Source organism: Rhinatrema bivittatum, chromosome 11 (genome assembly GCF_901001135.1).
Source record: "Rhinatrema bivittatum chromosome 11, aRhiBiv1.1, whole genome shotgun sequence".
NCBI lineage: Eukaryota > Metazoa > Chordata > Amphibia > Gymnophiona > Rhinatrematidae > Rhinatrema > Rhinatrema bivittatum.
Window position 1 is genome coordinate 55,632,713 of NC_042625.1, and position 26,287 is coordinate 55,658,999.

General features: G+C 44.0%; 1 protein-coding gene across 5 annotated transcripts in view; it reads right to left on the reverse strand.

The window, feature by feature from the left end:
• Nucleotides 1-2,508: 2,508 nt before the first annotated feature.
• PRKAB1 (protein kinase AMP-activated non-catalytic subunit beta 1) overlaps nt 2,509-26,287 on the reverse strand; it is a 51,812-nt gene continuing 28,033 nt past the window's right edge. For all 5 annotated transcript variants that reach the window (XM_029619727.1, XM_029619728.1, XM_029619729.1 and 2 more), the window contains 5 exons: nt 15,463-15,556; nt 9,502-9,616; nt 7,962-8,095; nt 3,534-3,602; nt 2,509-3,198 (listed from right to left, as the gene is read on the reverse strand). In XM_029619727.1, the coding sequence (XP_029475587.1) occupies nt 3,121-3,198; nt 3,534-3,602; nt 7,962-8,095; nt 9,502-9,616; nt 15,463-15,556 (490 nt within the window). In that variant the 3' untranslated portion in view covers nt 2,509-3,120. The remainder of the gene's footprint in view (nt 3,199-3,533; nt 3,603-7,961; nt 8,096-9,501; nt 9,617-15,462; nt 15,557-26,287) is intronic.

A 26,287-nucleotide genomic window follows, 5' to 3' on the forward strand; every position in this document is an offset into this window, starting at 1 on the left:
AAGCTGCTAGCCTGCGTGGAGCGCCATCTGGAACGGCTAGCGGCCTCCCACATTGCAGGGAAGGAGAACACTCAAGCCGACTTCCTGAGTCATCAGCATCTAGACCCCGGAGAGTGGGAGTGGTCCGGAGAGGAGATAGATTTGATCGTGCACAAGTGGGGGGTCCCTCACTTAGACCTGATGACTACTCTGAGCAATGCAAAGGCGATGATTCTTCAGCTACAGAAGGGAGCACTGCTCAGGAGTGGATGCACTGGTCCTACCCTGGCCTCACAATGTCCTCCTTTGTTCCCACCTTGGCCTCTGGTGGGAAAAGTACTCAGAAGAATAGAACTCCACAGGGGGCCAGTCGTCCTCGTGGCGCCGGAGTGGCCTCAGACTGTGGTTCGCAGATCTGGTGAACTTTGCTACGGACGGTCCTCTCCACCTCGGCCATCTGCCAAACCTACTCCGACAGGGTTCAGTATGTTTCGATCAGGCAGATCGCTTTTGTCTAGCAGCCTGGCTTTTGAGCAGCGGCGACTAAGGAAGAAGGGTTATAAGGAGGAGGTTATCTCCACTCTGTTGCGGGCCCGTAAGACTTCTACCTCTCTGGCTTGTATTCGGGTATGGAGAGTGTTTGAGACTATATGCGCTGAGTCAGGAGTTCTGGCGCATAAGGCTTCGGTGTCCCAGGTTCTCTCCTTCCTGCAGAATGGTCTCTTCAAAGGTTTGCCTTTCAATTCCTTGCGGGTACAGGTTTTGGCGCTCTGTTCCCTCCTTGGGCGGGTCGATTGTTACACGTTGGCGACCCATCTGGATGTCATTCAGTTCTTCAGGGGGGCTAAGCACTTGAACCCGCCTGCCCAAGCTCCTTGTCAGTCGTGGAGCCTTAACTTGGTTCTCCACGTACTTTGCGAGGCACCTTTCGAACCCCTTCAGTGAGCCACACTTAAGGATCTGACCCTTAAGACTGTCTTTCTGGTCTCTATTTCCTCAGCCAGGAGAGTGTCCGAGCTCCAAGCCCTGTCTTGTAGGGAGCCTTTCCTTCGCTTTTCTGATTCAGGGGTTTCCCTCCAAACAGTCCCATCCTCCCTGCCAAAGGTTGTGTCCTCCTTTCATGTAAATCAGTCAGTGGAGCTCTCTGCTTTTTCTCAAGAGGACATTGCGAACGTGCCTGGCACGGATCTACGGCGCCTTGATGTGAAGAGGGTCCTACTGCAATATTTGCAGGTGACATATGATTTTAGTCTCTGATCATCTTTGTCTTATGGATCGGGCCGAGTAAGGGGAATAAGGCTTCTAAAGCTACTCTCGCTCGCTGGCTAAAAGAGGCGATTGCGTCTGCATATATTTGTCAGGGCCGGTCAGTTCTGGAGGGCTCAAAAGCTCACTCTTTACCTTCTCAGGCTACCTCTTGGGCGGAGAGTCAGTCTTACCGCAAGAAATCTGCAGAGCAGCTACTTGGAAATCCCTACATGCCTTTGCTCATAGTTATCGCCTCAATGTTCAGGCGCCAGTCTTTGGCTCTTTCGGCAGACAGGTACTTCGAGCGGGACTGTCTCGGTCCCACCCTGTATAGGAAAGCTTTGGTACATCCCACTGTCTGCACTGATCCAGGTACGTACAGGGAAAGGAAAATTGGTTCTTACCTGCTAATTTTTGTTCCTGTAGTACCACGGATCAGTCCAGACTCCCACCCTGAATACATCTACATTGCAACGTCTGCTCAGAGGTTTTCTTTCACAGGTTCTTTTTGGGATTCTCTACTTCCTATTTGAGCTTTAAGACACTGGAAGTTCATCCGAATTGTAAGGCACCTGAGGTATCTGCTATATATATATATATTATTAGCTGTGTAAGAGCATTTTTCATGCATGTTTGAATTTGTTTCATTTTGATAGTTAACTTGCTTGATCTTATCCTGGTTCTCTATGCTATTTTGGCTGCTTTGATATTGATTATACTGAAGGGATGCAGGGTGAGCACTGTCCTGATATAGGATACCTTTTCAGTTTTTCTCTGTCTCCCTCTGCTGGACAGGAGGCTCAACCCACTGTCTGGACTGATCCGTGGTACTACAGGAATGAAAATTAGCAGGTAAGAACCAATTTTCCTTTCCTTATTAGGGATTTTACAGAAACAAATTAATTAAGAAATCATACACAACAGATTTTAAAAATATTTGCTGTCTTACAGTTGCAAAATAAATTTGCTATAGAGAAACTTTTTGTATTGCACAGATCAGAAACGATGGGGAAATTTTGAATAGACTACGTCATTGCAAGGTACACTAGGCTTTAGCTATAAGATATATAGAGGGACTAATTTTTCCAAGGAAAATTACTCCTAATTTCCTTTTAAGAGTGCCTGTGCACATGTACACCTGCTAGTTCTGCAATATAGGCAAGTGGGGTAAAACTGCATATACATTTAAAAATTCAGCTACCCCCCACCCTTCAAACTTAAATGAATTACATTTTGAATTGGATTCTAATGGTAAATTCATAACTACGTTTCACGCAGGACAAGATTGCAAAAAAGGGCCTTTTTAATGTTGCATGAACAAATCCCAACAAATGATCTTTACAGGACCACAAAAAAGTGAATTTGCAGTTCAAAAGAATTGAAACTTTTAAAACAGGTTACAAAAATTCAGGACTCTGCCATTTCCTTTTTATTAGACATGCTAAATCAAATTGTCGGAATATCCACCACTGAGAAAAACAAACCCACAAATTAAAAAGATTCCATTTTCAGTTCACAAATTTTATTCTTCTAATTGATTCTCCAAGCATTAAAATTCAGCAATTCACTTATTACCTTTGCTTAGCTGGATTTTAGCTTTTCTGCAGTTACTTCCAAAAACGTTGCACATTCGTGAGACAACGAAGCTAATATAGTTCCATCTTGTCTTGAGATATGGATCGCTCACATGTGATTAAAGTCTTTAGCCATTTACAAAGTCATCTTTTCTGAAAAATTGCAGGCGGAATTTAGAAAACGAATACACTAAAATTTCTATTGTAGAAAAGGAACAGCAGCATGAGAAAGAACACGTATTGTGTGGTTAGCAGAAGAATGTTCCCTTCTGACAATCCAGCTTTGTAAGGTACCTGAAGAGGATTGTATGATCTGAATTCAAATTGGTTTGTACAGCAGGGTAGTGACATATTTCTTCTTGTAACGGTGAGTAGCACTGAGCACCATGACACCATCCTGCAGAAAAAGTTGAGACAATTTAGAACCAAACCATATAAGATGTTAGAAGATAAGGACCACTTAAGAATACAAATTTGCAAGTGATATTCCTGAAATGCAAGGTGTAAAGGACACTGGTCTGAACAAAAAACTGGCAATATGGTTGTACTGAATGCAGAACAAGCTCACCGAGCCTGAAGCAGCCCCATATGAAAAGAGCCTGTGCTCATATCCAACCTTCGGCCAGCTGTGTTCAGCAGAGCGGTACCTTTACACACCTCTGCCAATCAGTCAGGAGAGGGAGTGGAAGCTCCAGGGATGAGGAGGAGAGGAGAGTGCAAGTGCTTTCTTACCTTGATGGAAAGTGCGTAAAGATGATTCAACATTACATGATTAGGCTCAGGCAGTAAGGCAGGATCACACTGAAAGAAAAGTTGACCCCTTTAGCACTTAAGTCATTTTTAATGATTTTATTTTAAAATTATTTTTTCTGTTTCCTTTCAACCTAAAACTTTTTGTAAAACAGAGATGAGGGTAGTTAGTTGAAATTAATTTGTGTAGTTAAATCATACACAGTTTGTAAACCAATATCTGTACTCCAGGAGTAAATGGTCAACTATTTCTAAACTGAGTGTGAACCACCTGCAAGCACCTTACAAGACCTGTATTTACAATACATCCACTCTACAAATTATTGTAACTCCAACACAGTGACAATACCCATTTATTTACTACTTACGAGCTGTAGCATAGTTTTGAAACTGTTATACCAAAAATAAAGCCTTGATGTGACATTTTCAGGTACCATCTCCATAAAGTACTGAAACCTAGAGCATGGCCGCAATAAAGATCATACAACCCACCCACATCTGCTCAGCTTTATACTCCTTCCTAAGAGTCCCCTGTACTTATCCTATCTTTTCTTGAATTCAGATACTGTCATCCACTTTTTCTGTGAAAAAAAAAATGTATTTCCTTACTTATTCTCATCTATCCCCTTCCTGTAACCCAGAGCCTCTTTTCTATTAAATGAGGCCTGCCTCTTGTAAATTTATTCCTTGGAGGTATTTAAATGTCTCTTCCACGGTAAACAAGTTTAGATAGTTGATACTTGATGAAGACCCTTGATCATTTTAGTGGCTTCTGTCTAGACTGATGCTTTTGTAGGTTCAGTCTCCAGAGTTGCACACAATCCTCCAATTAAGGTCTCAACAGAGGCTGATTCAGAACCAATATCACCTTTTTCCTGCTGGTTATTCTTCTGCAGCCAAGCCATCAACTTGTCTACATTAAGATCATCAGATAGGATCACCTCCCCCCACCCCGCTCCCACTCCTTTTTTGTGCATAGATGAACGTCACTCCCTATACTGTACTGCTTCGTTGGGATTCTGAAACCCAAATGCATAAATTCCACTCAGAAGACTTTTCAGGTATGAAATATTGTATCCATTTTCTTTCATCATTTCACACACAAGTCTCAAGATAATCTTGTATTATTTGGTTCCAATCTTCCTCCATTATTTTTTGGTCAATGTTATTTACCTATGCGTATTTGAACTTTTTTTTTTTTTTTTTTTTTTTTTTTTTTTATAGAATTCCTTTCCTCTTCCATGACTGATGTCTTTGGTGATGTCATCTGGTATGGGGTCAAAGGGCCTGCGAGAATTCCAGGATTCTACACATTCTGCCAGGGGGTATATAAACGTATGAGCACAACTGTTATGTAGGAAGGACCTCTCAAGCCATGAGGATTAGAATTTGTGAAAATCACAATACACCCAACACAAAGGAGGAGAATAATAAGATTCTAAAACAGCTTGACATTTCAGCCCAAATTTGAAGATGTAACCTGGTCAGTAATCGAATCGGTATCTGTACTAACTCCTGGAGGAGATTTACCTGCACTATTCAATTTTAAAGAAGAGTAGTGGATCTTCCAATTGGATACTATTTTTCTGATGGGTTTGAATGAACCCGATTGGTACACACTTGTATAATGGCTGGCCGTAGACTGGCCATCATGCTAAATGCTCTGTTCCTTGGTTCATGTTTTTAGCATTGTTGGGATTGGCCTTTTTCATAGTCAACTGTGAAAGTGTTTGATAATAAAAGTATACACCATGTTGTTACAAAGAGTCTGTGTTGTGGAGCACCTGAACAAAATCGTTTTCATTACGAACTGAAACTTTTAAAATGAGTGCCATATTTTGGGATTTTTTATTTTTTTTTTTAATTGTAATCAGCTAATGCGTTTGTCTTCTTTCAGTATTCCATCTATTCCCAGCACCCTTGAAGAAGATGTGGTATGTTGGGCTTTTGGAATGTTCTGTAATTCTTGAGCATGCAAAGATACTAATCTTTATAAGCATAGTAAAGATTATGAGAACGGACTGGAGTTGGAGGCTTCCCTTCACAGATTGGACTGTTCCACTCCACTCTTTAGATAAAAGTTTGAGATAAGTGGAAAAGAATCTTATATTTTTCACTGGTGTATATATCCTATAGTCAGGTTTATGATTTAAAAAACAAAAATCATTTGCTCTATGATTAAAACAATGGAGAGCATAATTAAGAACATAAGAAATTGCTATGCTGGGTCACACCAAGGGTCCATCAAGCCCAGCATCCTGTTTCCAACAGTGGCCAAACCAGGCCACAAGAACCTGGCAATTACCTAAACACCAAGAAGATCCCATGCTACTAATGCAATTAATAGCAGTGACTATTCCCTAAGTAAACCTGATTAATAGCAATTAATGGACTTCTCCTCCAAGAACTTATCCAAACCTTTTTTGAACCCAGCAACACTAACTGCACTAACCACATCCTCTGGCAACAAATTCCAGAGCTTTATTGTGCGTTGAGTGAAAGAATTTTCTCCAATTAGTCTTAAATGTGCTACTTGCTAACTTCATGGAATGCCCCCTAGTCCTTCTATTATTCAATAGTGTAAATAACAGATTCACATCTACTCGTTCAAGACCCCTCATGATCTTAAAGACCTCTCTCATATCCCCCCCCCCCCCTCAGCTGTCTCTTCTCCAAGTGGAACAGCCCTAACCTCTTCAGCCTTTCCTCATAGGGGAGCTGTTCCATCCCCTTTATCATTTTGGTTGCCCTTTTTCTGTACCTTCTCCATCGCAACTATATCTTTTTTGAGATGCGGTGACTAGAATTGTACATCGTATTCAAGGTGCAGTCTCACCATGGAGTGATTATAGAGGCATTATGACATTTTCCAATTTATTCACCATTCTCTTCCTAATAATGCCTAACATTGTTTGCTTTTTTGACTGCTGCAGCACACTGAGCTGACGATTTTAAAGTATTATCCACTATGCTGCCTAGATCTTTTTCCTTGGTGGAAGCTCCTAATATGGAGCCTAACATTGTGTAACTATAGCAAAGGGTTTTTTTTCCCTATATGCATCACCTTGCACTTGTCCACATTAAATTTCATCTGCCATTTGGATGCCCAATCTTCCAGTCTCGCAAGGTCCTCTGTAATATATCACCATCCGCTTGTGATTTAACTATGAATAATTTTGTATCATCCACAAATTTGATAACCTCACTCGGCGTATTCCTTTCCAGATCATTAATGCTTAGCTTTCCTTATATTCATATACAGTACAGCTGTTTAGCAAATACATTTAGCTTCCTAGTTCTCTATTTTGTGCTTGCCTCTCACCACAGATGTTTTTTGGTTTGTCATTTTTTGCAATAACAGGATTCTCTACAGACACAGAGTTTTCCTCTCACTTTTTCTTCATGGAGGACACCTCTTCCTTGTGAAAACAGCCTGACCATAAAAGAGCCATCTTCTGCCTCAGAGGTGTATTCTTCCCCCCCTTTGCTGCCAGCATCTTTGAACTCTCTCATTTAAACAGACCTGTCCTCCTCCACCTCATCTTTCCTTCCCAATATCTTGCATCTCGAATCTGCAGGATTCCCCTCCTAGGAAACAGATCACCAGAGAAGGAACCGAGGCAGAACGCTGCCCTGAATAAAAAGCTTGGCATTTGGAAGAAGAGGGTGACACAAGAGGTAGCTTTAATATCACTCAAGCACACACAGAGCCAGGGTCGATAGAAGGGAAACAATAGTCTAGATGGAGCAGGACTTAGCCATGGTAGGAAGTGCAATAAATCTGATCCATGCTATATTAACTTGGACCCTGGCTTCAGCCCAATTGTATAAATTTCGAGGTCGCTATTCAGAAACTATTTAGATGGAGACTCTCACGTTATCCATCTAAATGGCTAATGCAGAATATTCAGCCTTTCATCTGGCTACAATTTGACTGTATACAAAAAGGGCATTCAAAAGAGGGCTGAGATATCTGGCTAACCCAGCCAAATATTGGGTATATCTGGCTAGGTTAGCCGGATAACTTCAAAAGATATCCAGGTAAGTAGTGCTGTGAATGTAAGATTAAAGCTGTAGTAAAGGGCCTATGACAGCCTTAGGACTTTGTTCACTAACTTTCAATAATGCACTTTTGGGCCATTCTCCTCCAACCCCCTTTCAAATTGAGGGTGGTTGGCAGCTAGTTCCCTCCAACTCTCAGCCCTGTCCCTGAAGCAATCAGAAAAGAAAACTGGATAACTCAATCCTAGCCAGTCAGGTTTTTAAGTTATCCGGCTAACTGCATAATCCGGTTAGCTGGATAACTTTAAGCAAGTATATTCAGCATGACCTTTCTCCCGCTGACTATACAGGACAGGCCACTAACCGTCCTACTGAATATGGACCTCGCATCTGTACTTCTTTACTCACAGATATGCCAGTGTCTTTGTTTAGAATGACTTGCAGTAGATGTGGAGGGAGAATAGGTGGCGCTTTGAAGCGTTCTTCTAGTTTACAAACATAAGGATCCTGGTGGTATGGCCCAGGGGGTGAACTTGACATCTCTGTTATAAAAAAAAAAATAGTAATATTCACAGTTTTATCAATTAGGTTTATAATCCTATCTTAAAATTCTTCAGATGCAAGAATTTTAGCCTCTGTGTTATGGATAAAGATACAGATACAGATACAGAGAGAATAAAAAAAAAAAGTGCCAAAAGCCTGCAAAGTCTGTTATACAATTTGACAGTCATGTGATTGCTATGTTAATCCACGTGAATTTGCTGAAATAAAGGTCAAATGAACAACCCAAAAAAAAAATCAAAAAAAAAATCGAGCAATACCTTTTCATTGGACTAAGAAAACATTTGTGACTAGCTTTGGAGAGCTGCACTCCCCTCATCAAGCCCAAACACAATGACAGGAAAAGGAAAAGGCCCTTTCAATATACAAGTAAATCACAGTTTACACTGTAATGGTAATGGAAAGGGATGTGATTAGCTTTAAATAATTTTGAACTGGTGTGTCTTTTTCCTATTGGGGTAATTTGCAAAGGAAAATATAACATACTATCAGCAATTTTCATAAGCTCATTTACCTGTTAAGTGCACTTAATGCAAGTAAAACCTATTGACAATCCAATAGCTTATATTGCAGCAATTATGGAAGTATTATTTACAGACCATGCAGTTATAATAATTAGCCAGAATAGATGTAAATATCTGGTTGCAGGCGCTGTGTTACCCATTGACTGTATTATACAGATGACATGAAAAACAATGGGAGTAGTTGGCTAAGGGTTTCAGCCTCCTAACTTGACCGGGGATGCATACCTGAATTTAGCTGGCTACAGGGGCAGAGGGAGAGTGGAGAAACAGACAGGAGCGCTGCACCAGGCATCTAACATCCTAAATCTAGGCCTACATTCTGTGAATTGTCTGCTGAGCTCCTCACTTTGTTTCCCCGCCCTAACTCTGGCCCCATAGCCTCCCACTTTTTAGGAGCCTAAAGTCAGACACTCAGTTCTACTAAATGTTCAAGGGAGTCAATTTAGGGGCTTAAACCCTATGAAAACTTGTCCTCCCATCCCTAAATTTATGATGTTAAAAAGGGGTTGACTACAAGGGAGTCAGGGTGGGGAAAAAAGATTAGGTGCTCAGACTGATTTTCAGCACTCAACACCTCATGTAGGAGCCTAAATCTGGGCAAATGAACAGCAAGCTTACATTTGATGAATTTTCAACTGAAAATTTATGTTCCCAAATGTGCTGAAATTATACACCTAAGATTAAAAAAGAACAACAAATTATTGGCCTAAAAATGTTTTTACTCCTTTAAACGGCCTCTGATTTCTGGGCAGTATCTGCCCACCCAAGTCTTCAATCCAAGAGCAGAAGATGACTCAGTCTCTGCAGCTACGTCTTGTACTCTGCTCAAGCAGATGGAATAAGGCAATTTAATATGTTCATACCAGCTGGATCTGAGCCCTTCTGGGAATCCACCATTAAAGCATCAAATACTTCAAAGTCCGTTTTCTTTACTTGAATGATGTTGTTCACGGTGCCAAGTTGGCTGGTTACTACTGGCTGAGAAGAGAGAGAGAGGCAAAAATCATAACACTGATCCTTAACATGTTTTATCCTCCCTTTTTTGTGTGCTTTTTAAGTTTAGCCTGCAATAATCAAGTTTATGGGTGGTGGCATAGGACTGCAATCTTTCTTGCTACCTTGAAATAGCAATAGAGAAAGGAAAATTGGTTCTTACCTGCTAATTTTCATTCCTGAGTACCACCGATCAGTCCAGACTCCTGAGTTTTGCCTCCCTCCCCACAGATGGAGACAGAGAAAGTTTCACTGACACTGCCACATAACCTGCTGAGCCACCTGCAGTCCCTCAGTATTGAAAAGTACCCAAGCCAAGATATTAACGAATATAACCAGAAATAACGTACTCACAACCCCCTGAATGAGCAGTAGGAAGTGGAAAATTATACAAGTAGATATTCAAAGTGCTGCACGCACTAAAACTGGGGAATACGTGCATGGCCAAGTGCATTTTAAAAAGGCCCAGCCACGTGCCTTTCCCCCAGTACGTGCAGAAGTGCCAGCCGAGGGAAAAGGGTGGGGTCTGGGTGGGGCTAGCCAGGATGGCAGCCATTAGGCCCTGTCCTGGGGAAGCAGGGGCTGGCCATCTACTCCTTAGAGCATGTAAGTAAAAACAAAACAAATTTTGAAAAGTTATGCAGGGTTAAGGGGTTGGAGAGGAGAGGAGAGGAAAAAAGGTAGGAAGGTCAGGTAGGGGTGTAGGGAAGTTCCCAGTGGAGCGGACTGGGAAGGGACTGAGAAAAAGGCAAATCGCGTCACCACACAATTTCAAAAATTCTCCCCCCCCCCCGCACATACACGTGTGGATATTAAAATTCAGCACGCATGTGTGCACGGGAACCCAGTTTTATATGTGCACTCATGTTATAAAATAGTCACACACTTTTTTAAAAATCTATCCCATAATGAATACATCTTTCCAGCCTTAAAAACGTAAGGAATTAAACAAAACATGTGCCATTCTTCAGACTAAATTGCAATAACAGATTGAATGGACTCCCCACATCAACTGGGAAGACTCTGGACTGATTTGTAGAACTACGGAACGAAAATTAGCAGGTAAGAACCAATTTTCCTTTCCCTGTACGTACCCAGATCAGTCCGGACTCCTGGGATGTACTCAAGCTTTCCTAAAAAGGGTGGGACTGCGAGAGTCTCTCTCGAAGTACACTTTTGCCAAAGTCCTCCGAGTCTTGGACATCCAAACGATAATGCCTTGCGAAAGTGTGCAACGATTTCCAAGTAGCCACCCAACAAATCTCTTGTGCCAATACCTATTGACATTCGGTCCAGGATGCCACCTGAGAATGCGTGGAATGAGCCCTTAAACCCTCATGGCTATGACAACCCTGACAGATGTACGCCGAACCTATGGCTTCCTTAAACCACCACACCATAGTGGATTTTGAAGCTTTATGACCCTGTTTTGCACCACTCCATAGCACAAAAAGATGGCCTGACAACTGGAAGCTATTAGTGACCTTAAGAAACAACTCCCGCTTTACATCCAAGAGTCTCAACTCCCTCGTGTGACGTGCTGTAGCATCCAAATATGGAAAGGCCAGAAGCTCTACCGAATGGCTCAAAGTGGAATGACACCACCATCTTCAGAAGGAAGGAATGGCATGCAACGAGACTCCCGAATCCATAGTCTCTCAAAAAAGGATTCCTACAGGACAAAGCCTGAAGCTCTGAAATCCTTCTAGTAGAACAAACTGCCACCAGGAACACAACCTTCAAGGTAAGATCTTTCAAAGTTGCCCTTCTAAGAGGCTCGAACAGAGCCACACACATCCCTTTAAATGACCAAATTAGGGCTCCAGGAAGGACATACTTCTGTACCAGAGGACGTAAACGCTTTGCCCCAGAGAAAATGCACCACATCCAGATGTGCAACTAGAGCCGCTCCCTGCAAATTGCCTCGCAGACAAACCAAAGCCGCCACCTGAACTCTGAAGGAGTTAAAGGCTAACCCCATTACCAATCTGCTTTGCAAGAAGGCCAGAATATGTGCTACGGATGCCCAAGTAGGTTCCACCGCCTACTCCGTGCACCAAGTCTCAAAACACTCCAGACCCTCACATATGCCAAGAAGGTGGAAGTCTTTCTAGCTTGCAACAGAGTGGAAATAACATCCTCAGAATATCCTCTTCCTCTTAAGCGCTTCCTCTCAAAATTCAAGCCATGAAACAGAAGCGAGCCACCTGATCTGAAAATATATGGGACCTTGGTGTAGAAGCTTTGGTAGATGAGTGAGCTTCAATGGCCCATCCACAGCTAGATTGATCAGATCTGCAAACCACTGCAGCACCAACGCTACTGCCTGTCTGCAAAGGACCTCTGACTTAGTTCCAATAAGCCAATCGTCCACATATGGGTGACCTAGGATACCCTCCTTCCTGAGAACCACCACAACCATCACCTTGGTGAAGGTCCAAAGAACAGTCGCCAAATAAAATGGGTGCAAAATTGAAAATGCATCCCTAGCATCATGAACCGAAGGAATCTCTGATGGGCCGGCTGGATCACTATGTGCAAGTATGCTTCCAGAGAAGCCAAGAACTCTCTCCCTTGTGCATCACTGCAATGACTGAGTGCAGAGTCTCCATCTGAAACAGAGGAACTTTGAGAGCCACGTTTACTTTGTCCAAAATTGGATGAAAAGTTCCCTCCTTTGGAACCACGAAATAAATGGAATACCATCTCGTCCCTTATGCCTCTAGGGGAAAAGGAACAATGGACCCCAGCATCTGTAGGCGATTGATTGTTTCCTGCACCACCCGCCTTTTTGGCACGGAAGCACAAGGTGAGACCATGAATAAGTCCCTTAATGGATGAGCAAATTCTAAAGCCTAACCTTGCCTTATCATGCTTAAGACGAAGCCTTCACCTAAAGTCACATGCTAATAATCTAAACCCCACACGCAAACTGTAACATTTGTTTCCCATGCATTATACCTCCAATGTTCTCCACGTTCTTTGTTAACCTGCTTTTTGCCCGTTCACTGTTTATTGTCCACTGATTACTGTTTATTATTAATTATTATTATGCATTGTTTATCGTTTTTTGTTCTATGTACACCATGTATATGGTAATTCCAATCCTGGTTATCTGTAAACCGAAGCGATATGTACTAGTACATGATCTTCGGTATATAAAAGCTTTTAAATAAAATAAATAAATAAAGACCCACCGTCCAATGTAATCTTGGCCCATTCCTCATAAAAAAAAAAAAAAAAGTCAACTGACCCCCCCCCCAATGATCGTAAATAAGGAGTGGGCCAGCCTAACTTCATTGGGCGGACTTGGCTCTACCTGGCCAGAGCCATTCCTGTTCGGCTTTCGACCTCGAAAGAAATGGCTCCAGGAGTGCTGCCTCTGGGCTCCTCCTGAAGCCCTATTCTGCCGAAAACACTTATTCCCTCTAAACCAAGAATACAAAGGAAAAGATCCTTTACCCCCTTTCAGCTTATCCTCAGGCAATTTATTTTCTTTATTCGCTCACAGATGTTTTATCAATTCCACCAAGTCTTCTCCAAAAAGCAGCTTTCCTTTGAAAGGTAACACTCATAACTGAGAAATGGACGAAACATCCGCTGACCAGTTTCTCAATCAAAGAAGTCGCTTGGCCAAGACCACAGAAGACACTGTTCTAGAAGAAGTCTTAATGAGGTCATATAACGCTTCACCTCTATAGGCCACCACAGCCTCCGGCTGCTCCGCCTGCTTCTCCTCTGATGCAGGCATCAATTTATCCGCCTGCAACTGCTGCACCCATCACAGCCCAGCTTGAAGCATAAAGCTGCTACACACCACAGTATCTATGCCTAGGGCAGTTACCTCAAAAATCTTGAAATTAACTTCCAGCTTCCTATCCTGCATAACCACCCACCAGAACGGCTGTCTTTTTAGTAAATGCAGACACTGAGGCATCCACCTTTAGAACCCTCAACAGCTCAAGCGGGTCTTCAGGCAAAGGATATAATGTATCTATTGCTCTACCAACCTTTAATCCAGTCTCCAGAGTATCCCACTCCCTGACCACTAACTTAACTGGAAAAGCCTTTGCTGGACCTCTTAACCCATCCATGACCGGATCAACCTCTTCCTGATCGGATTCCTCTCACAGAACCTTTATCCCTAAGGACATAGGGGGATCAGGGGCCCCACTCTTCCCTGTCAAAAAGATGACCCACTTTCAGATCATCCCCCTCAACAGCCGGGGCTTTTCCCTCTTCCAGATCCTATCCTCCTGAAAAAGTATCCACCTCAGGAGTGTCCTCTACTGGCAGATCCCCATCCTCCGAATTCATAGAGAGTTAGTTCACAGCATTCAATGTGCGGGCGTACCAAAGACTCACCGAACCCTTGTAGCCCATGAAACCCTGGACCTTTTCCTGGGTTGCAGACCTACCAACTCCTCTTGCTTGGAACCATGCTGCCCCATGGTTTTCCTAGCCAAACAAGAGGACGAAATACAATGAAAAGGCTGCAGAATCATCCGTCCTCATCCTTACTCGACTAAATTCCCCGGGCTCCCCAAGCCTCCACGGGTCTCAGATCAGCTGGGAACAGCGGCAGAGGGAGATCCCCCTCCCCCCGCAGTCTCTGAAGCAGCCGCAAGAGAAGATAAAATGGCTGCCATTCCCATACTAATCGGGAAGGAGCCCTTTGCTTCCCCCGATGCACCCAAGAGCATCCCAGGCTTGTGCTGCCTTTCTGATGCCGCTGCAGTCATCCCCCAAGCTGCCCTCTCCCCCAGAGAGGCAGCGGGAACAAAAGCCAGCTCGAGAGAGAAGTGCGTGTGCATCACCACATGCAGTGCACTTGCTGCCACACAACATGGTCTCAGCCCGCCCAGACCGTAAGTGCAGTTACCCGTCTGAGGAGCCTAAGGCGTGAGAGCCGCTGCAGCTGAGCCCCTGCCAGACTTCAGCACCGCTCTCGTGCCAATAGAGAAAAAAAAGCTAACTTTTTTTTATATAAACTTTACAGAACACACAAAAAACTACTTCCCTTTAGAAGAAGAGTGGCAGCAAACTCTGCAAGTCCTCCTGGGGGAGAGGAAACTGGCCCCACCAGATTTCTATCCAATGTTGTGAAGGACTGAACAATATAAGGGTCCCCAACTCCATGCTTGTCCACCTCACAACCAAGAGGGATGGCCCCACCAGCACCTGCCAACCTCATGGGAGGAAGTTTCTTGGAGATTCTTTACTCCTCTTTTTTTTTTTTTTTTTTTAACTTAGTGTCCAGACTGCAGGTTTTGCACTTCTACCATCTGCTGGAGACAGAGAAATAGTGAGGGACTGCAGGTGGCACACCAGGTTATGTGGCAGCGAACCTCTGTCTCCATCTGCTGGAAGGAGGCAAAACCCAGGAGTCTGGACTGATCTGGGTACATACAGGGAACATACGTTTACACAAGCTATCAAGCGAAACATTCAGATTTGAGACCTATTCTTCAGGGCTGGAAGCGCATGCAGACTTCTCAGGGGACAGGGACTAAGCTACTGCCTAACTATCTAGAGTCCAAAGCCTTGGAAAGGTTGCACCCATTCACTTCTGAGGAAGAAGGGTCACTAGAATTCAGGTTTCCTTGTAGGCTCTGGCACATAATCAAGTGAATTGGGGCTGGAGAAAATTGAGAGACCCCCCAGATGAAGGGGTCTCAAACCATTCCCCAACCTAATCCTAAAGCATGTGTGGCATTAAGAATTTACAATCAAATCCAGGAAGTGAAGCAGAAAAGAAAGGAGACTGAACAATTGCACAATCTAATTTTAAAATATCCCTTCCTGGCGATTGAGCTTAGAAACTGCAATACCTCAGAAGGATCATGTGTCCATTGACCATCCACATAAAATTTGTACTGGTGTTCCCCTTCAGGCAGATCCAGAATTGCTACAAAATTATTGTGGCTGCAAGTAAGCACAAAATACACAATATTAACAAATTAACTTTTCCCAAGAGCAGTCTGTATATTCTCTATGGAGAGATTTAGATTACTTGCTCCCTAAAACAGAAATGTCTGATGGTAAATATATATTTATTAAGGGTGAATCAAAATCTATTTAAATTTCAGTTTTAGAGATCACGTGAGACAGCAAGGGAGCTGGATGTAGTTCTCCCAGCTCCGCATCACGCCTTGTCATCCAGCCCCATCCTCCACAATTTTTAGCTAATTGGACAGACGCGGTGTGCTCTTTTCATCTCTGGGATCTGGATAGACTTGGTGATGGCATCTCGGATGATTCGTAAAGATAAGGAAAGGGACCACGAGAAAACGCGAGGCCTGGATCCGCCATCTCCACCCCAGACTGCGCCGGGGGGGACAGCCGCCACTGGACCGGAATTAGAGAATATAAAGACGGCAGTAGTAGAAGCGATTGGATCGGAATTGAAAACCATAGTGGACCAACTCACGGAGCTCACCAATTCCCTCAGCGGCTATGAACAGCGGGTGGCCACAGTAGAAAATAGAGTATTGGAGGTACACGACGACCTCGTGGTGGCACAGCGGGACATAGCGGCTATCCAGGCCTCATTGGCACAGCAAGTACAGCGCGTCGAGGACCTGGAGAACCGGTCCAGGCATTCAAACATTAGACTTATTGGCTTACCGGAGATGCTGCGAGACAGCGAATTGTTGGCCTTTCTTGAGAAGTGGCTGCAAGAACAACTGCAATTACCCAGCACTAATGGCCCGTTGCGTGTGGCGCGTTCTCATGGGCTGGGCCCTAAACAGGTCTGGGGCACATGGCCCTAAACAGGCCATGTGCCCCAGACCGATCATTGCAAAACTACTTAATTACACGCACAAGACTGACATACTTAGAGCTCTCAGAGGCGGTGGATCTTTGAGGTACGAAGGCCAAAAGATCTTACTATTTCAGGACTTTTCGGTGGCTGTCTCTACTCAGCGTCGCGCAATGGCTCCTCATTGTTCTCACTTAATTAATTTGGGGCTCCGGGCGACGATTATCTATCTGGCTCGCTTGCGTGTGGTTACCCCGGGATGGGTCAAGTGGTTGGATACCCTGGATGCGGCACATAGTTTTATTGCAGAGTACGGAGCCCAAGCGTCAGAGAGCACTACCTGATCGTTAATCCCGGCAGTTGCGGAGGCTGGCTGGAGGGGAGCAGAAGAGCATGGACATGGTTTTGTTTATCAGTCTGTGCACTGTGGGCCCGTTGTTTGGTTCATCTTATTGACAGCTACGCGACAATCTATTTTTGAATCACAATTTCTTTTTTGACCTGTGTGAGGAGAATCTGTTTCTCTTTCTTTCTTTTTCCAGTTTTTCCTGCTGGATTTGCTTAGCCCTCGCGTTCGGGCTTGGGGACCTTTTTGGGGTGTGAGTTCAGCTGGACTCCCTGCACTGGGCAGAGGAGGAAAGCTGGAGGATCCCTTCCTGAATTTGCATATTTGGGCAGAAGTTATTTGGATTTAAGTCATGGAAAGGGACTCCTAACACTGGATTCCTTATCTAAGCACCCCTTCGAAGGTGACGAGGGGAGGTTTCTTTTCTGTTTCAGTTTACTGGCATGGATCACACAGCTTTGTTTCAGGGAACGTGACATTAATGATCTTGCTTGGAATTCCAGATCCCACTGGGGTTCTCTCTTGCCAGCATGCGTTTACAGCCTTCCCATTTTCTTTTTTTTGGACTTTTTTTTGGCTGGTTTGGGGCGAAACATGCTTTGGACAGCTTATAGATCTCAGCTATTTTTTTTGGTGTTCGCTGCGTATGTAGGTCTGGGATCAGGGGCCTTTGCCTGTTATTATTCTGTTGTTTTTATGGGGGGCTGACTCCATCAGTTAAGACTCATCTTTTGGCGCGAATGGTTCCCGTATTGGACCAGAGGATCAGTCTTCCTTTTATATTTTTTTTCCAACGTGATCACCAGTAATGTTTGTGTTTTAAATTGTATTGGCACATGCTTCAGTGTTTTCAGTATCCCATGTGATGTATATTGCAGAATGTTATGCATACGAGTTGCTGTTTTTTGTTAATGGATTTAGTTCTTGGAGGTTGGGGCTGGATGGGGGAAGGAGTGGGGAGGGGGTGGGGCTTAGCTTTTCTCTGTCTTGGTGGAGGAACGTGATCTTGCCTCTCCGATTGAAGGGGTGTGGGAAGGGGGTGAATGTTCAGAAGGGGGCAGGGAGGTTCCTGATTGGTGTCAGATGGGGTTCCCGTCAAGTTTTAGTTTTTGTTGGATTTCTCAAAAAGGTACCAGGGATAACGTGAGACGGGTGGGGATCTCGGCTGGGAGGGTTCCCACTCGCTTCTTGGTGAACATCTTGCTTCATATTGCTTGGCATATTCCTGATCTCTAGTAAACTTACACGTATAATTTCTTGGAATGTTTGTGGCATTCATTCACCCATTAAGCGTACTAAAATTCTAACTCATTTGAAAAAGAAAGGCACTGATGTGGGGCTCCTCCAGGAAACCCACCTTTCTGATTTGGAACATGCCAAGTTGTGCAAATAATTGGGTGGAAGTCTTCACTATGCATCGGCAACCTCGCGCTCAGTGGGAGTGGCGATTTTATTTCATAAAAATTTGCCGGTTGCCGTTTGGACTGAAATCAAAGATCCGGATGGTCGCTATATTATTTTGGTGACCAAATTATATAACCAGACTGTGGTATTTTGTAATCTCTATGCCCCTAATACATATGACCCAGGGTTTTATCGGGGGATTAATCAGCATCTCATCCCATATATTGCTGACATGCTTATTGTGGGAGGTGATTTTAATACCATTAGGGATCCTTTGCTGGATGCCTCTCAATCTCGATGTCAGGAGCCGGGAATGGGGAAGGGACCTACAATGCTTGAGAACACTTTACACGTAGTAGACACCTGGCGCACGCTAAACCCGGGGGTTAAGGAATTCACACATCTCTCGAGAGCACATGCTACTTATTCTCGCATAGATTATTTTCTTACTAGTGGTCATGACTTTGCGACAGTGAGCGAGGCAGGTATTGAGAGTATAGTAATTTCTGATCATGCTCCCGTCTGGATTGATTTACAGCTCCAGTCTCCTTCACAAGGGTCTCAGATCTGGCGCTTTCCATTTTACTTAGCGCACAATCGCACATTTCAAAAATACTTGCAAGATAAATGGTCTGACTATGACACTTTAAATGGTGCGCATACGGAGGATCCCGTGCTGTTTTGGTATACGACTAAGGCGGTGTTGCGCGGCGACATCATTTTGTTCCTGGCCTACCGCCGTAAGGCTTTAAATCAGTGAGTTCTCCTGCTCACGACTCAATTGCGACGGGCTAAAGCTCAGCTTCTTCGGAATAATACCAGTCCTGGGAGAGACAGTTATTTCTCTATTCAGTGTGCCTTGAATACGGTTCTACATCACCGTGCAAAGAAAAGTCTGCTCTATTACCAATTCAAATTATAGCAATATAGCAATAAAATGGGAAAGATGATGTTGCAGTTGATTCGTTCCGCTCGAGGGCCGCGATTTGTGGCGGGGTTGCGCAATTCATCTGGTATGGTTGAGACCAATAATTTGACTATTGTACGGATCTTCCGGGAATATTATCAGGGGCTTTATCGGACGGAGGGCTGGTCAGAAGAGGCTTGTGCACAATTTTGTGCTTCTTTGCATCTTCCTCGCCTTACGGTGGAGCAAGTACAGACTTTGAATACCCTTATCTCGGTTTCTGAAATTAAATGGGCTATCTCACGTTCTAAAAGGTTAAAGGCCCCCGGCCCAGATGTTTTTTTCTGCAGAATTTTATCGCTGTTTGGTAGATAAAGTGGCGGACCCCTTGGCAACATTATCAGCCCTCACCACATCGGGAGGCTTCCCACCCAGGGTGAACTTCGCACATGTAACCCTTATCCCCAAACCTGGGAAGGATCCGTCGGTGCCTGAATCTTATCGACCGATCTCCTTATTGAATTATGACCATAAATTGCTGGCAAATTTTGGTGGATCGCTTGGCATTGGTTCTCCTATCTTTGGTGGGACCTCATCAGGTAGGGTTTGTTCATAAACGGTATGCCCTTTCCAATATCCGACAAGTGATGGTGGCAATGGAGATGTGCCGCCAAACCCAGACCTCCTTTCTCACCGTGAACTTTGATGCTGAAAAATCATTTAATAGAGTCGAATGGCCCTACTTTTTTTATATTCTGTGGATCATGGGTTTCGGAGGATTTTTTTATGATGCTGTCCAATTGTTATACGCGGACCCCCAGGCGGCGATTATAGTAAATGGGGTGAGCTCCGAACCTCTCTCTATTTCGTGTGGCACGAGACAAGGATGTCCCTTATCACCGTTGCTTTTTCTTTTGCAATTTGAGCCTTTATTATTGGTCATACAAGAAGAGCGTCAAATCCAAGGGATTAGATTTCAGGATGCTATCTTTAAATGTGCCGCATTTGCTGATGACTTATTGGTCTTTCTTACAAACCCTTTTTCTTCTCTCTCTCATTTTTTAGCTGTGATGGAGCGCTTTGGTCGGTTTTCAGGGTTCCAATTGAATAGGGATAAATCAACCGCCCTGGCCTTTCCGGATACGCTTCATGAACGGTGGCGAGATGCCTTCCCGTTACAATGGGTAGATAATGCTTTTCGATACTTGGGGGTATACTTGTCGGCCAACCCTACCCAGGTGTACCAATTGAATGTGCCGCGCCTCCTTCGACAAACTCGATATATGCTTTTGAAGTGGCAATCTTTACCTTTGACTTTGAGTGGACGGGTGCACTTGTATAAAATGGTTATATCTCATTCAGAACCTTCAGCTTAAGCGTAACGATTTGCAGCTGTTAGATCGCGCCATGCATCAATTTTTTTGGAGAGGGCATACAGCACGTATATCATTGGCGTGGCTTCAAGAGAGATGGGAGCCGGTGGGTTAGGGGTACCCAATATGATATTGTATAATTTGGCAGGGGGTATGCGCATTATTCGTGATTGGATTTTGGGCCAGGCCACCTATACCAACTTAGTGGCTAACCAAGCTTTGGCAGCCCCGATTGCACTTACCTATGCTCTTCAGGTCGAACAGACTAAACTATCAGTATTTTTTGCGCATTCTATTAATATTCGTCCTCTGCGCTATGCATGGACGCAACTTACTAAGCGATTACACTTACCGCGAGTATGTGCCTACCTACTACCGGTGGTTGGTAATCCAGACTTTTCCCCTGGGTCCAATCAACAAGTTTTTCAACTCTGGCGTACATTGGGAATTTCCTATCTGGGACATTTATTAACTCCGGAAGGACACCCACTCCCTTTTCCTGACTTTCGGGAGTATTATGGGCAAGGGCAGAATTCTACATTCCTGTATCTTCAAACTGCATTATTTAAAATCCTTGCCCTCAGCTTTTAAGCGCAGCTCTATGTTTCAGAAATTAGAGGCTGCCCTTCTCCTTTCTGGGAACAAGGTCCCTTCCTTGTTGTTTTTTTATAAATATTTACGGAAGGAGGCACCATTGGAGATCTGCACGATTTTGGCGGATCGATGGACGGGAGATGGGGATTTTGTGTGGTTACAGCTGCTATGATACGGGCTGGTTTTGGGGGAGTGGTCAGGCTCTCGTATAATAGCTACTATCGAGAACTTCAATATTGATTTTTAGCGAGAGCCTATATCGCGCCACAGATGGCATATCGACAATGTTTTGCTAGCTCAGCAGGCTGTAGCCGATGCCCTGCTGTTTCGGGTACCCTAGCCCATGTTTTTTGGTCCTGTCCCACAATCAAGGGTTTTTGGGCGCGAATAGCTAAATATCTAGCTGCTATTTTATCGGTTTCCATACCGTTAACTCCTGCGTAGCTATTGTTTGGCCTTATCCCTCCAACTCGGTATCACACTCCTGGGATTCGGCTATTGATTCAAAAGGCTTGTTTAGTGGGGGAAAAGGTTATATTAATGGGATGGCGAGAGGTGGATCCACCCTCCTTTGGGTTTGGAGAAATCTCTTATTCCCTGATGCATATGGAATCTTTCTTCCAGGCAATCGCCTCGTCAACATCGACAATTTCTGGCAGTCTGGGAGCTCTACATTCAATCCCTACTGCACAGAGCTCGCAGCAGGATCTTGAACGACTGAATATTGAACTTTGACATCTCTGGTATCAACTATGACATTGCATGTTGTTTCTGAGGATGCTTGAAGACCCTTCAGACACCTTTCGGGAACTCAGGGGGGAAGGGAGGGGGAGGGGGAGGTGGAGGTGGAGCTTCAGGGGATCTCAGTTTGGTTAATGTCTAGGTTTGTTCATTGCTTAGGAGGGATTAAGAACCAATCACCTCCTAGCTGTTTTGTATCTTACTTATTTGAAATGCCAATAAAAAACTGTTGCATACTAAATTTGTTTTATTATAGGAATATTTTAATTTAAAAATAAACTAATTTAAAACAAAATCCAAAGATATAATAATCTATAAATTTAAAAAAAATGTTGCAAGGAGGAAGGTTCAAAGTAATAAATATAAGAAAATATTTCATTACTGGCAGGATAAATGTTGCCTGGAAGAGCCAACCTGCAGAAGTGACAAACAAACCCATGAACAATTTTTAGTTTACATCTGCTATTTCATGGTGAAATAAATGAGTGTTATAATCTGGTTTTCCATGTTGAGTCTAAAAGCAGAAACATAACAAAGAGCTGTCACATATAAAATTAATAAAAGATAAAATGTACATTACATTGAACATGAATTCAGAACAACCTTAACTAAATTTTAAAATAAAACATGGTGAAATATCAAAATCTCAAAGCACATCCAAAACAAATCAATTAAATAACAATCATGTACAAAATTAACAATGCACACTACATCTAATCTTAAGAGTAAATCTAAAAGCTAAAAATAAAGTCACAGGGCATATTCTAAAAACAAAACTGCAAAAAAAAATAATTTAGCTACATACTTTTAAACTGAGTGCATACCAAAAGGTTGGTAGTTTGTTTACTGTTTTAATCATTTTATGAATGTTTTATTGTGAATTGCTTTGATTGTTAAAGCAGAATGGAAGGATTTTTTAAATAAATAAATGCTTCTTTAGCTGATCTTAAAGCACATTAAGGAATATAACAAGATAAACAATCTTTTACTTAGTGCTTCTCTCAGACAGGGTACTGAATGTCAACACCAGGATCTTACATGTAATGCAATATAAGAGCAGGTGCCGATGAAGCTCTTTCAGTATGGCAGCATTCCTCTCTGAGTAATCAAGCTGCCCTATTTTGAATAATTTCTAATGTGTTAATAGGTGGCAAGCCTATAAACAGGGTTACAATAATGTAATTGTGTGCATTACTATTTTAAAGTCTGACTCCTGCGAGAAGAGGTATAAGAGTGGAAATGCACAGTCGGGGTACAATATATGTATCCAAATTTAATTTTGAGTCCATGACTACTGATGCCCAAATTTCTCACCTCAGATCTAAAAGAAAAACAGACTCCATCTAACCCCAGTTTCAAAACTTAAAGCTGGAGCCAACCTTCTACCAACTATTATAAGGGTGGCCAACTTTTCATGTACTATGAGCCAAGAAAATGGAAAGCACAATAGCGAAGAGCCTCATGTTTTTTAAAAAAATGAGACGGGAGACGGAAGTACTCCCTTCCAACAGTATTCCTGTTCCTCACCAGACTCTCTCAATCTCATCCTGTTCCCACTAGTCTCTCTCGAACCTTCACTCTGTCCCCCATCTTTCAATCCTCCCACCCTCTCCCCACCAGTCCCCTCTCTCTCAATCCCATTCTGTTCCTCCAATCTCTCAATCCTCCTACCAGTCTGTTTCCCCACCAATCTCTCTCAATCCTCTCTCCCTGTTCCCACTAGTCTCTGACCTGCATCTCCCCCTCTCTCCCTCACTCTGCCCCAATGTCTGTATTTCTCCTTCTTGTCCCATCAGTCTCTCTCAATTCCCCACCCTGCCCCTACCAGTGTCTCTGAGCAGCACCTGCATAACATTCCCCAAACCCCACAAGAAGAATGACAGGGGTGCAGTGGCTACATTAACTCTCCCTCCCCACCACGTCTGCTACTCTTATCTCTCTCTCCTCACTTCTGCCCACCACCAGTATCTCCCCTGCCCTCATACCCTCTTCTCTATCCCCAGGCTCTCATGCTCGCTCTCTTTCTCCCCTCCAGTGTTCTCTATGACCCTCTACCATTACCACTTCTGGCTCTCACACATCTACCATCTCTCCTCAAACATTCACTTCTTTTGTAGTCACTCCTCCCAAAAGCATTCAGCCCTCTTGCACTGCCCCCCTCCCCTCCAAACCCCATGTCTGTCTCTCTCTCAAATCTTTCCCCATCCAATCACCATCTCTGGCTCCACCCATCACACCTCTAGATTCATTTCTCTCCCCTGCCCCATCACCCTTCTCCTCCCCCTTAATCCCTTCTAGTTTTCTCTTCCTTCCACCTTCACCACCTATGATTGTCACCCATTCTCAGTCTCCCTTTCCCTTTATTCCCACTGGCTTTCTCATGCTCCTGCCTCCATCACCACCCCTACCCAAACATCATTGCTGATCTTCTTGCACACATACCTTCCCCCTGGCTTTCCCACACCCCTCTGCTGCCTTTCCCCATTCTTTTGAATCCCTTCTACCTCCATCCTGCCTCTCTCTTGGCCCCCACCCCCTCCATTCCCCACACATAGTTCTCATATAACACCCTATCCCGGCCCTCTCTCCACCCTCTATTTCCCCCATCCAGGTACTAGTCCCTTCATACCTATTGCAGAACAAGTGGCAGCATGGACTTTGGGGAGGAATAAGGTGCCAGACTATCACATTTACATTACTGACTTCAGGAAGATAGGGAGGGAAACAATATTCACCCCCCTCCCCACCGTCTTCCCTACAGCATAAGCTCCTCCTTGTGTCCGCCCGCCCCCAACTCTTGCAACATTCATCCCTTTTCACGTTATTGCCCTCAGAAGCATTCATCCACTCTTGCATAGTTTCTCCTTCCATTCATACCCCTTCTTCTCCCCCAACATTCACTTCATGCAGTGCTCCCCAAAGTATTCAGCCACATTCATCCCCCTTTCTCCCCTCAAATTATTCTGGCCTGACTGGAGCTCTGGTGACTTCCTCCTCCCATCTGCATAGTAAGCAGCTGGGCCTGTGGCTGTGTACACTGCCGTCTCTCCCCTCCATACTGCTGCATAGAGAAGTGCCCTCTATTCCAGACACGGAGTGTGTGTGTTGGGGGAGGGAGGGGGGTGTTTGGACAAGATGCTGAGGGCTGAGCAGAAGCTGACTGGTTCTTTGCTGTCCCGTCAGCTCCAGCCTCACTCCCCTACCCCCTTCCCCTCCTGTCGTTCACTGCGGCTGGTAGGGGTGAGGGGATGGAGGAGAGTAGAACAGGGATGAGCAGAGAAAACCCCCTGCAGCCACCAGCAGCACTGTGAGGTCAGGAGGCATAAGAAAAGTTGGAGCAGAATGGCTCTTCTCTGCTTTAAAGTTTTTATATACCGCGAACTGGGCAGGATTCTGACTGTCTAAGCGGTTTACAAATAAACATATATAATAAAACGGATAAAACATAGCATATATTACAGATACATCGTTAACAAGCAGTAGAGGTCCACTGAGGGAGCAGAAATGTTTCTTTAAGATTCAACTAATTTTATAAGCCAAGTTAAAAAGATAGAGTTCAAAAAATCCCTAAAAACCTATCTTATTGGCTTTCAAATGAAGTTCCTCTGGAATAGAGTTCCAAAGGATAGGTCCTGCAACAGAGAATGCTCGTTTGCGTGTTAATGCTAAACGTGCTGTTTTTATGGATGGAGGATACATTTGCCCATGTTAATATTAATGCCTGAGTAACTGAACGGAAATCGGACGGGAATAGCAGGGGTTTTAGTTTCTTTAACATTTGCAATTTAAAGAAGGATTTTTTGACTAAGGCTGAGATGTTGTTAGCCATGGACAGCTTCGAATCAATGAGAGTACCTAGATTTTTTGCATACGATTTTATAGGGATGTCTTGTCCTTCGAACGTGAAGATCTTGGGGGGGGTTTGATGAATTGAATCTGGTATCCCAGACACGATGTAATGAAATTGCCCTCTTCTTTAAGAACAAAATTTCCAACATCACCGCCAAATTTAACCCCAACACCAAAAACGCCCCCACTACTAACATCATAAACCCTCCCACCCCCCACTCTCCCACCCCTTTCATCCTTCGAACCTTCCTCCACTCTAGAAATAGAAAACATTTTAAAAAAGATGAGACCCTCCTCCCACCCCTCAGAAACAATCCCTCCCAAATTACTTCTCGCTATTCCCAAAACAATAGCCTCCTCACTCTCCAAAATCGTGAACTGTTCCCTAGAACACGGCCTGGTCCCTAGCTCCCTGAAACAAGCCGTGGTCAAACCCATCCTAAAAAAACCCTCCCTTGATCCCTCCAACCTATCCAACCTCCGTCCCATTTCCAATCTCCCCTTCCTCTCCAAAATTATTGAGAAACTAGTTAACTCCCGTCTCTCTGACCACCTAGAACAATCCAACTTACTCCCACCAACACAACATGGCTTCCGAAAACACCTCAGTACGGAATCCCTCCTCCTCTCACTTACTGACACCATCATCAAAGGCATGGATGCGGGTAACTCCTATCTC